Consider the following 12,043-nt stretch of genomic DNA (forward strand, 5'->3'; position numbering starts at 1 on the left):
GGGTCAGTTCACCAGTAAACATAAAAATCCTAAGTGCATATGCACCTAAAAACGAGTTTCAAAATACGTGAAGCAAAACTGACAGAATTCAAAAGGAAAAAAGACAAATTCATAGTCATAGTTGGAGACTTTAACATCTCTCTCCCAGTAATTGATAAAATAAGTAAGAAAAAAAATCAGCATATAGAAGATTTTAACAACAATGTCGCCTAACTTGATGTAATTGACATTTTTTTTTTTAAGATTTTATTTATTTATTTGACAGAGAGAGATAGAGAGGGAACACAAGCAGGGGGAGTGGGAGAGGGAAAAGCAGGCTCCTGGCCGAGCAGAGAGCCTGATGTGGGTCTCGATCCCAGGACCCTGGGACCATGACCTGAGCCGAAGGCAGACGCTTAACGACTGAGCCACCCAGGTGCCCCGATGTAATTAACATTTAAGAACACTATACTTGGGGTGCTTGTGCTCTCTTGCTCTCTCTGTCAAATAAATAAATAAAATCTTAAAAAAAAAAAAAAAAGAGAGACCTAATCTGATAAGATTTATGTCCTTACAAGGAGGGAAATCAGGGTTGCACTCTCCATGCACACACAGTGAGGAAAAGCCATGTGAACACACAGCAAGAAAGCAGCTATCAGCAAGCCCAGAAGAGAGCGCTCACCAGAACCCAGCTGTGCTGGTTCCTTGGTCTCAGACTTCTAGCTTCTGGAACCATGAGGAAATAAATTTTTGTTAAGGCACACAGTCTATGGCATTTTGTGATGGCAGCCCAAGCAGACTCAGACACCAACATATGTAGAGTTGACATTTTTGTCAAACATGAAAAATTCCCAGGAAAGACTATAAAACAATTTTCAATGAATATTAAATGACTACAATCACACAATATATTCTCTGTGATGTAATTAAACTAGTAATAACAGGAAGATGGCCAGAAAATCCCTAAATATTTGGAAATTAAACAACACACTTCTGAATAACCCATATATAAAAGAAGAAATCATGAGGAAGATGAGAAAGTACTTTATCTTTTTTTTTTTAAGATTTTATTTATTTATTTGACAGAGAATGAGAGAGAGAGCACATGAGAGTGGAGAGGATCAGAGGGAGAAGCAGACTCCCTACCGAGCAGGGAGCCCGATGCGGGACTCGATCCAGGGACTCCAGGATCATGACCTGAGCTGAAGGCAGTCACTTAACCAACTGAGCCACCCAGGCGCCCCGAGAAAGTACTTTAAAAGGATTGTTAATGAAAACACAACATATCAAGTTTTGTTGGTTGCACCTAAAGTAGTGCTCAGCAGTAAATGTTTGTATTAGGAAAGAGAAGAGTGTAAAATCTATTTTAACTTCCACCTCAAAAAAATCTAGGAAAAAGCAAAAAACTCAAGCCCAAAGTTGGAGAAAATAAAAATAAATGTGGAAATGAGTTAAATAGAAAACAGACAATGGAAGACTCAATATAGTGAAAAGTTGATTCCTTACAAAAATTAATAAATTTGGTAAACTAGCAATACTGATCACTAATAAGAGAGAGGCAGACTAATGATACCATGTGCTAGCAGGGAATGGGACAATTTGTGAAGCCTCATACATCACTGTTGGGGATGTGGGGCAGCGCAGCAACTTTGGAGAACAGTTTGTGAGTTTCCTATACTATTGAACATGACTTGCCATATGACCCAGCATTTCTCTCCTGGGTGTTCACCCAAGAGAAGTGAAAGTGTACATCCTCCCAGGGGCCGACACACAAATGTGTCCAGCAGCTTCATTCATAATCACCAAGAACTGGAAATAGCTACATATCCATTACCTGAGAATGGAAGGGCAGGTTGTACTCCATTCATGCAGCAATGTGCTATTCAGTAGTGGGAGGGATAGACTGCTCCTGCAGGGAACAGCATGACTGGACGTCAGGAATAATCTTCTGGATGAGGGAAGCCAGACACAGAGGTCTGCATACTATATGAGGTTATTTATATGATATCCTGGATAAGGCAAAACTGTAGGTACAACAATCAGATCAGTGTTGCCAGGTGCTGAGGACCAGGGGAGGGGATTGACTGCAAAGAGGCAGGAGGGGACTTTTGGGATGATAAAGATTTTCTATGTCCTGATTGTGATGGTAGTTACATGACTATACATTTGTCAAAGTCAATCAACCTGTAAACTTAAGGATGAATTTTATTGCATGCAAATTACACCTAAATACATCTGAGAGATAAGGAGTGATGGAGAGAGGGAAAAAATTTACATGTAATAGGGCTAGGGTCTTCTTCTGTTGGCCAAGATAGAGTAGCAGGGACCAGATATATAAAGAAACAAATAAAGAATGGTCAAATACATGAAGCATGACCCTAGATGTCAAGTGACAAAGAAGGAAGAGCCCTGAGAGAAGCAAGGTTAGCCCTGTGATTTCTCTAGGTTACTGCAGCCTGGTGAGCTCTTTGAGTGGAGGAGTTGGAGCTGAGTCTGAGGAGACAAAAGGTGGCTAGAGTTCACAGAACAGGGTGCTACAGAGGAAAGAGACACATAGAACTCTGGGGATCCCCGGAGGACCCTCCTCAAGTGTTTGTAGAGCATCCTCCTCAAGTAATCTTCTGAACACCAGTCAGCTCAATTCATGTTAGAAAACTACTCAGAGTCACACAAAGAACCAGCCAAAAGGGCTGGAGTGAATACTGCTTGTTCCCAGCAGCCAGACTGAAAATCTCATAATTCATGAGGCACTGCCTAGGTCCCACCTAACAGATATTAAAAGCAAGAACCAGGAAAATCAAGATCTTTCCAAGTGATTTGATGTAGAACAAAGCTCAAGAATATTTACAGGAATACAAAAATATCCAGCACCCAGCAAGGTCAAATTTACAATGTCTGACATACTATCAAAAATTACCAGGCATACCAAGAAACAAGTAAATATCCACAATGAGGAGAAATAACAGTCAATCAAAACTGAACTAAACTAATGCAGATATTAAATTTATAGTCAAGAATACTAAAAGAGTTATTTTAACTGTATTCCAGATATTCAAAATGTTAAGAAACATGGAATGTTAGAGGGGAAAAAAACAAATTGAACTTCTAAAAATGAAAACTACAGTATTTGTGATGAAAAATACAGTGATGGAATTGTATTTTAGCATACAACAGAAGAAAATATTGGTGAACTTGAAGACATAGCAATAGAAACTTTGCAAAATAAAACATAGAAAAAATTTTAATGGTAAGAGCATCACTGAATTGTGGGGAACTTCAGATGACTTAATATACAGGTGCTTGGAGTCCCCAAAACAGAGGAAGAACGGATAGAGGTCCAGAAAAAATACATGAAGAACTATTTTAAATTTGATGAAACTATAAACCCACAAATCTCAAAGCTCAGCTACCTCCAACATAACCTGAAGGAAACTGCTTAAGTTGCTCAAAACAGTGATACAGGGAATATCTTAAAAGCAGCCAGATGAAAAAGAAGTCAAATTATATACAGAGGAACAAAGATAGGGATCATTTCATGTTCCTTATCAGAACTGACGTGAGAAATAAGACAGTAGAGGACATCTTTAAGTACTGAAAGAAAAGAGTTGTCAGCCTAGAATTTTACACTCAGTGGAAATATCTTTCAAGGAGCACAGGCTATATAAAGACTTTTTTAGCCATAACAAAAAAAAAAAAGCTGAGAATTTACTATCAGCATACCCACACAGGAAGAAATATCAATGGAAATCCTTTAGGCAGAAGAGAAATGATACCAGATTGAAATCTGGATCTATGCAATGAATGAGAACTGGAAATGGCAGCTGCCTAGGTAAACATGTAAGACCTTTAGCACTTTTTAAATCTCTTTACAAGATTATTGATGGCTTAGACAAAAATGGTATTGTAGTGTGGGGTTAATAATGTGTAGAAGTCAACTGTATGACAAGTGCCCAGAGGTTGGGAGGGGAGAGATGGAAATAGACTATCACAAGGTGTATATGTCATACAAAAAGTGGTATAATACCACTTGCAGGTAGGCTGTGAAAAAGATGTATGCTAAAAACCTGAACATAACCACAGATTTGTTTTCTTTAAGTAGCTGATAAACTAATAAGCCAGCAAGGGAGATAAAATGGACCTATGAAACAATACTAAATACAGAAGTCTGAAAAGAGGGGTGAAAATACAGGTAGGATGAATTTTTAAAAAGATATTTAAACATAACCACATCAATAATTCAATACATATAAATGGTCTAAACACCCCAAGTAAGATGCAGAGATCATGAGATTGGATTTTTCAAAAGCAAACCTAACTATACATTCCCTATGACAAACTCATTTTAAACATAAAGACACAAATAGATTGAGTATAAGGACAGAAAAATTGTACCATACTAACCTTAACGGAGAGCTGAAGTAGCTATATGAATATCAAGCAACATTAATTTCAGAACAAAGAATACTACCAGAGATGAAGAAGGTCATTTCAGAAGAAGGTAATTTCATATATATATATATGAAAGAAATTGAATCCATAATCCAAAACCTTCACAGGAGAGAAAAAGAAAACCTCTAGGCCCAGATGATTTCACTGGGAAAATACCAATCCTGCAAAAACTTGTTCAGAAAACAGAGGAAAAAGGAACATGATCCAACATGTGTTATGAAGTGAATGTAACCTGGATACCAGTATCTGACAAAAATTCCCAGAAATTAAAAATCCAGGCCAATATCCCATGTGAAAAAGATTCCAAACAAAATACTAGCATATTGAGTGCAGCAACACATAAAAAAGAGTAGTGAATCACAACCAAGCATGATTTAGCTAGGAATGCAGAGTTGCTTCACCATTTAAAAACTATCAGTCTAATTTACTATATTATAACAGAATGAAGGAGAAAATAATATGATTGTATGATGTATCAATAGATGTAAGAAACCCGTCGTTCATGGGATAACTAGGAAGACATGGGAGCTTCTTCAGTCTGAGAAAAAACATATACAAAAAGCTGGAATCTCATTCTCAGGGGTCCACTTTGAGAGCTTTCCCCCTAAAATCAGGAACATCAGCATTGTATTGAAGTCCTAGCCAATGTGATAAGACGTAAAAGGTGCAAATACTGGAAATAGAAGTAAAACTTGTTATTTGCAGACTTCCCAATAGTGCACATAAAAACTCCCATGGAACTAAAACCACAATTACTAATATGTAAAGTTAGGAATAGCACAAAATAAAAAGTTTATACATAGAGTCCCTGGCTGGCTCAGTCGGTTAAGCATCTGCCTTCAGCTCAGGTCATGATCTCAGGGTCCTGGGATTGAGCCCTGCGTCGGGAGTCTGCTTCTCCCTCTGCCTCTGTATTCTCTCTCTCTCTCTCTCTCAAATGAATAAATAAAATCTTTAAAAAAAAGTTTATACATAAAAAATTGTATTCCTATGCACCCCTGTATTTATGGCAGCATTATTTACAATAGCTGGAATATGGAAACAGCCCAAGTGTCTATCAATAGATGAATAAAGAAGATGTGGTATATATATATATATGTATGTTTATATCCATCAATAAATAGATGAAGTGTCCATCAATAGATGAATAAAGAAGATGTGTGTGTATGGTGGTGGTGTGTATATATACATATGTGTGTGTGTATATAACGGAATATTGCTCCACTCTAAAAAAGCATGAAATCTTGCCATTTGCAACAATGTGGACAGAGTTAGAGTGTACTATGCTAAGTGAAATAAGTCAGAGAAAGACCAATTCCATATGATTTCACTCATGTGTGGAATTTAAGAAACGAAACAAACAAAAAAGAGACAAACCAAAACACAGACTCCTAAATATAAAGAACAGACTGATGATTACCATAGGGAAGGTGGGGGGGAGTGTGAGGATGAGTGAAGGGGATTGAGAGCACGCTTCTCTTGATGTGCATTGAGTAGTACACAGAATTGTTGAATCACCATATTGTACACCTGAAACTAATATAACACTATATGTTAGCTATATGGGATTTAAAATATAAGTACTGTATGGTGACTAACATAACATAATAAAAAATAAAAATTAAAAAGAGTAAATAAGGGGCGCCTGGGTGGCTCAGTTGGTTAAGCGACTGCCTTCGGCTCAGGTCATGATCCTGGAGTCCCTGGATCGAGTCCCGCATCAGGCTCCCTGCTTGGCAGGGAGTCTGCTTCGTCCTCTGACCCTATCCCCTCTCATGTGTTCTCTCTCTCTCATTCTCTCTCTCTCAAATAAATAAATAAAATCTTTTAAAAAAAAAAAGAGTAAATAATATTTCTTTAGAGTAGTAATGAACAACCAGAAAATGAAATTTTTTAAATGCCATTTACTATAATATCCAAAAACTTCAAGTACTTAAGAATGAAAGGTGCACTTAAAGGAGTACACCAAAATCACAAAATATTGCTGAAAGAAATGAAATCCTAATAAATGAACGGATGTGTCATAAGTCATGGAGTGGATGAGCCAGCATTTTTTTTTTTAAGATTTATTTATTTATTTATTTATTTATTTATTTGAGAGACCATGAGCGCATGGGGTAGGGGGGACAGAGGAAGAAGGAGAAGCTGAATCCCCACTGAGCAGGGAGCCCAACACGGGGCTCGATCCCAGGACCCTGAGATCATGACCTGAGCTCAAGGCAGACGCTCAACCAATGAGTCCGTATTTTTAAGATGACTTTTTTTCCCCCAAAACTGATCAGTCCCAACTAAATCTAAGAAGGCTTGTCCTGAGGAAATTGACAAAATGGTTCTAAAGTTGTTATGGAATTGCAAAAAAGAAAAAACAGTGTTGAAAGACTTAGGTACCTGATTTTGAAACTCCCTGTAAAGCTCTGGTAATCAAGACAATGTGACATTGGCATCCAGAGAGACCAACAGAGAGGAAAGCAAAACCACAAAAACAGAGCAAACCTGGGGAAAAAAATGAATCCAGAAATAGACCCCATGTCACCAACTCCATTGAGTAGGGAAAGAAAAGGTTTTTTGACAAATGTTTTAGAATGACTGAAGATTTAGATGGGTATAAGTAGCCTCAATCCCTTCCTCGTAGAATACACGAAAATCACGAAAATCTGTTCTAGGTGGATCATGGCCCTGAATGTCTGTGATGAGAGTTTTAGAATAAAGCTTCCAGGAAATACTGCAAAGACAGTCTTCATTACTTGGGATATGCAAAGATTTCTTAGGGCACAAAAAAGCACTAAGCATAAAAGGAAGACGTGATAACTGGACTTCATCAAAATTAAAGTTAATATGGTTAAGAAAATTGATAGAAAAAATACAGACTGGGAAGATGTATTTATAATAACATATCTGACAAATCCGCAGAAGACTTGAATATACATTTCACAGAAGGAGACCTACAAAGGGCCAATAAGTGCATAAAATGTGCTCAGCATCTGTAGTTATCAGGAAAATGCTGACGAATCACATGGCATACTTGCGTAGGCAGCACATAGCCCACAGTGAGGACAATACAGAACAGGTAAGCACAGCTACTGCAGGGTGACCTGCAGATTTGAGAAGCATTCCATGTTCTGTGCGGTTCCTGAAGTTCCTCCCTTTGCTGATTAGCTCCCCAAAAATGAGTCAAAGCACAACATGTGGTACTCCATTGAAACTGTGATTTTCACTTAAAAAAAAAAATACAGTACTTCCATGTCTCACCTCCTAGAATAATTAAGATCAACAAGGCTGACAGTACTAAATGGTGATGAAGACACGGAGCAGCTAGAACCCTTAATCATTGCGAGTTTGGGGACAGATTTAACAGTTTCTTATAAAGTTCAATGCATGTCAGCCCTGTGAGCCAGCATGTCAAGAGTATGTACCGGAAAGGAAACCTGCCTACAAACTTATTTGTACAAGCTTTGTCAGGATAGCCCCTAACTGGAGATAACCCAAATGTCCCACAGCAACAGGTTGGAAGAGTACATGATGACGTGTTCATACAGCAGAACACTTCCCAGAACGCAGAGGGGCAAGCTGCTGCCGCAAACATCATGTGTGGATTCCAGAATCATCGTGTTCAGTGAAAGCCAACACAGGAGAATACATGCTGTGTTATTTTATATGAAGTCTGATAATGGGTTAATCTGTGGTGTTAGAAATCACAAAGTGGTAGCCTTTTGGGGTCAGAGGTGAAGGAGTTTTTATATGCTATTTGGGGTGGTAGTCACGTGGGTGTATACGATTGTCCAAATTCATGTAACCAAATGTGAAAAATCTGTGCATTTTGTTGTCTGTAAATTACACCTCAATTAAAATGGTGAAAAGATCATGGTTGAGACACAGATCTGCTAGGAGCACCAAAGAACCTGGCTTGAGTCCTGCGGGCAGGACCACTGCTAGCATTCAACTGCCAGCGTGGCCAGCCATGAGCCTGTGCTGTGCCCAGAGTCTGCTTCGTGCTCCCCATAATCTGCCCCAGGGGACACCGCCTCCCCTGACCCCTGTCTATGGATAACTCCCTCGACTCCTCCAACACCCAGCACAGTAGATGTGCCCAACATCAGCACTTTGGCACTGTGGCTTCATTATGCACATTTCCACTCGGGAATTTGTTACGTAAGCTTATGGTGCTGTGTGCTGAGGTGTTGGATTTTCTGTGCTGTGTTTAGGATGTGAGTCTGTATATTTTCAGCTGAGATTTAAATATAGCTTATGTGTTCAAGAAGTGTTTAATGCCTAACTGACAGTACTTTTATACCAAAGAAAAAATGATTTTTAGTATGAATATGTCCATATGCAACATACTTTTTGTACAGCTGAACTTTAGGGTGAATCCTTTTTTTTATTATTATTAATATAACCTGAAATTTCAAACATGCTCTGTCATTTCTGAATAAGCTCCAGTTGGAATGTGGATTTTCTTTCCTGCTGGTCCTTTTTGCAAATATTTGATGATCTTTAAATACTCGGGGGCACTTTTATTATGCATTAGGGATCTCCTTATTTAAAGAAACTCCAGCTTACATTCTTTGTCAAAGTAAATTTTGTTCAAGCAAGGAAATTTTGTTAAATACACAGTCCCTCATATGTATCTTGAAATCTCGATTTTTTTGTACCTTAAGATTTTTAAAGTTTGGAAACAACTATATATTAACTCTTTACCTCCTCCTTCGTGTATCCCTTATTAATGAATGCACAGAAGGATTTTGCTCCAGATGCTGAGTTGTCCCTTCCCTGCGCCTACAAGTTGAGAAATTTATTCCTGGTCATACATATTTTTCTCTGACATAATGCCTTGAGCCATCACAACAAAATCTGTGAATTAAATTAATTTACAGAAAACATGGGCTTATTTTGCTCCATTAATATTTGAAATGTTTGGGATTCAAGGAATTATGAAGGGAATTATTGAAAACCTTGCATTCGGCTTGAATAGGTCCAGTAAAAGTCCCGTGTACCTTCAAGTGCAGACGCCTTTCCCGAGCCTGTTCCTTCTTGTCCTGCCGCAGCTCCACGCCAAGAAAGCCACTGCCTGGCTGCCACTGTGAAGGCAGCGACAGGGGGATGGAAGCCTCATTCTAGATCTGGAGCATCGCTGTTCTTTTTTTTTTTTTTTTTTTTTAAGATTTCATTTATTTATTTGAGAGAGAGAGAATGAGAGACAGAAAGCAGGAGAGGGGGTGCCTGGGTGGCTCAGTCGGTTAAGCGACTGCCTTCGGCTCAGGTCATGATCCTGGAGTCCCGGGATCGAGTCCCGCATCGGGCTCCCTGCTCGGCGGGGAGCCTGCTTCTCCCTCTGACCCTCCCCCCTCTCATGTGCTCTCTCATTCTCCCTCTCAAATAAATAAATAAAATCTTTAAAAAAAAAAAAAAAGAAGAAGAAAGCAGGAGAGGGAGGAGGGTCAGAGGGAGAAGCAGACTCCCCGCCGAGCAGGGAGCCGAAGGCAGTCGCTTAACCGACTGAGCCACCCAGGCGCCCCTGGAACATTGCTGTTCTTAAAGGCTCCACTCCCCGTTGAGCAGTGGTAGCGTCTCCCTCTGGCGTTGGGTGTCACCACCTGGAAATCCAGCTGATGACTTGATATTGCAGCGGTCCTCGCTGGACCGCGACTGTCCCTCATCCAGGACCCTGGAGAGCACTTCTGGAAGGACTGGAATCTGTCCCTCGCTCTTCCCCACGCGCTCCAGGGACCTGACTCCAGGTGCTTTCTGGAGTGTTTCTGCTGCGCCGACGTCGGTAATTTAAGAGGGGTGGCCGTGGACCCCAAAACCACGGAAGGTGAGAACAAACCAGGAGGAAGTGTCTTTGTGAGACTGACATGAGGCTCAAGCTCACGAGGGGCAGGTCCCTGCTGGTGTGTGGGGCTGACAGGGGTGTGTGCTCGGGACGGGGAGCTCTCTGTTCACATGTGGGGCTGACACAGGGGCGGGGTGCGTGCTCGGGAGGGGCAGGTCCCTGCTCACACAGCTGACCTGGACTGAGTGCAAGCCCAGGGCTCCGTTCCTTCATGCTTCACATGTACTTGGGCATCTTCTCTTGTAGGTTCTCTTGTGGAGGAGCAGGGCTAGGCATCCTGATTTTAGATATGAACGCATCCAGGCTCTCCTTCATGATTGTCATCGGAGCCTTGGAACTACAGTTTACCTCGAGCAATGAGGGGCTTAGGGGCGCTGACCCCCACCCAGTGGAAAACCCACATAGAAGGAATTTCTGACTCCCCGGAAACTTTACTAATAGCCCACTGTTGACCAGGAGCCTTAGTGATGACATAAATAGCTGCTTCACACCTATTTTGTGTGTTTATGTATTATGTACTGCATTCTTGCAGTAATGTGAACTAGACAAACAAAAACATTACTAAGAAAATCAAAGGGAAAAGAAAATCTACTTATATTACAGCCCTGGTTTCTCAGAAGCAGTCCGCATGTAAGCGGACCCGCCTGGTTTAAAGTCACTGAAGGAGCAATTGAATTTCAGTGAGGGAACGTTCAACAGTTTGGCCATAAAATGCATACTCCCTACTTCCCTCAGAAAAGAGAAGAAACTGCAAGCATCATACCCTTAAACTGCCGGGCGATACCACTGACCTTGTATATTAAGGAGGTGACTCGAGTCTGTATGTCCAAGGTGGTCATCTGTTGCTCTCTTCCGTTGCTCTGTGGGTTTGTTGACATCTAGGATTTTTGTTTGTTTGTAGTCTTTAATGGTACAGTGATTGATTTTAACAATTTCCATATTTGACATTGTTTTTGATCTTCTTTTTACTTTGTTCCCTGCTTTTTGCATTCTCCTCCCTACCCCTCCCTCTTCCTCATCCCATTTTAATTGTTGGGTTGTTTTGTTTGCGTGTCTGTGTGTTGCTTATTTGTGGTTCTGTTGGTCTGGTGTTCTCTCCTTTCTTCTTGCCCCCGCTCCTGCTGCTGTAGCCCCACAGGCTGTGGAAGCTCGCTGAGCAGGTAGGGGATCTTCCTCTTCATCCACACCAGTGCCCCCCACTCACCACCGTCTCGTCAGCTTCCGGCACTGGGCCACACTAGAAGTTGAGTGCGGAGCCTGGCTGGGGGTGCGGGCCACGGTCGGAGGACTGGCGCCCAGCACGACGCGCGCTCTCAGACGTCTTCAAACGTCGCACGCTCGCGACAAACACTTCCATTACGCACAGTCAGTGGTTTCTCTGCCAGTTTGGGGTCCTGTCCATTTGACTTCACTTCCCACATTTGGTGACCTGTTTTCTGATTTGTTTACTTTTTAATTGGCCTTCTGTGGTTATGTGTTTTGCATTACTCAGAACATCATACTAGTTCTCCACTCAGCACTAGTCGGTAACATGGCTCCTTGAGTAGCCACAGGTTGGAGAGAATGTTCTTTGCGTAATATAGGGTGGGGTGTAAGCTTCCACACAGAGGCTGACGGCACGTGCTGTTCTCTGTCCTCGTGGTAAGAGACCGGTGACCAGGAGTGTTGAGTAGTGCAGCCTGCTTTAAGGAAGGTGTCTTTATCTTATTCTTTTATGATACAAGGTTAAGATTCTCTCCTGAAGAATGTTAGCATAGTTCTTCAAATAAATTATGAGGCGCTCCC

General features: G+C 40.9%; 1 protein-coding gene across 11 annotated transcripts in view; it reads left to right on the forward strand.

Annotated features, from left to right (window-relative positions):
• The window catches only part of DIP2C (disco interacting protein 2 homolog C), a 398,847-nt gene that overhangs the window by 359,150 nt on the left and 27,654 nt on the right, over positions 1 to 12,043 (forward strand). For 7 of the 11 annotated variants that reach the window (XR_010411754.1, XR_010411755.1, XM_064592166.1 and 4 more), the window contains one exon: positions 11,389 to 11,418. The exons of the other annotated variants lie outside the window; for them this stretch is intronic. Coding sequence is in view for 5 of the 7 variants with exons in the window: in XM_064592166.1 (XP_064448236.1) it covers positions 11,389 to 11,418 (30 nt within the window). In the remaining 2 variants the exon portion in view is untranslated. The remainder of the gene's footprint in view (positions 1 to 11,388; positions 11,419 to 12,043) is intronic. 11 annotated transcript variants of the gene reach the window in all.

The sequence above is a fragment of the Mirounga angustirostris genome, unplaced genomic scaffold, assembly GCF_029215605.1.
Source record: "Mirounga angustirostris isolate CCGP_5_RB_7025 unplaced genomic scaffold, mMirAng1.0.hap1 SCAF_5, whole genome shotgun sequence".
NCBI classification, from domain to species: Eukaryota; Metazoa; Chordata; class Mammalia; order Carnivora; family Phocidae; genus Mirounga; species Mirounga angustirostris.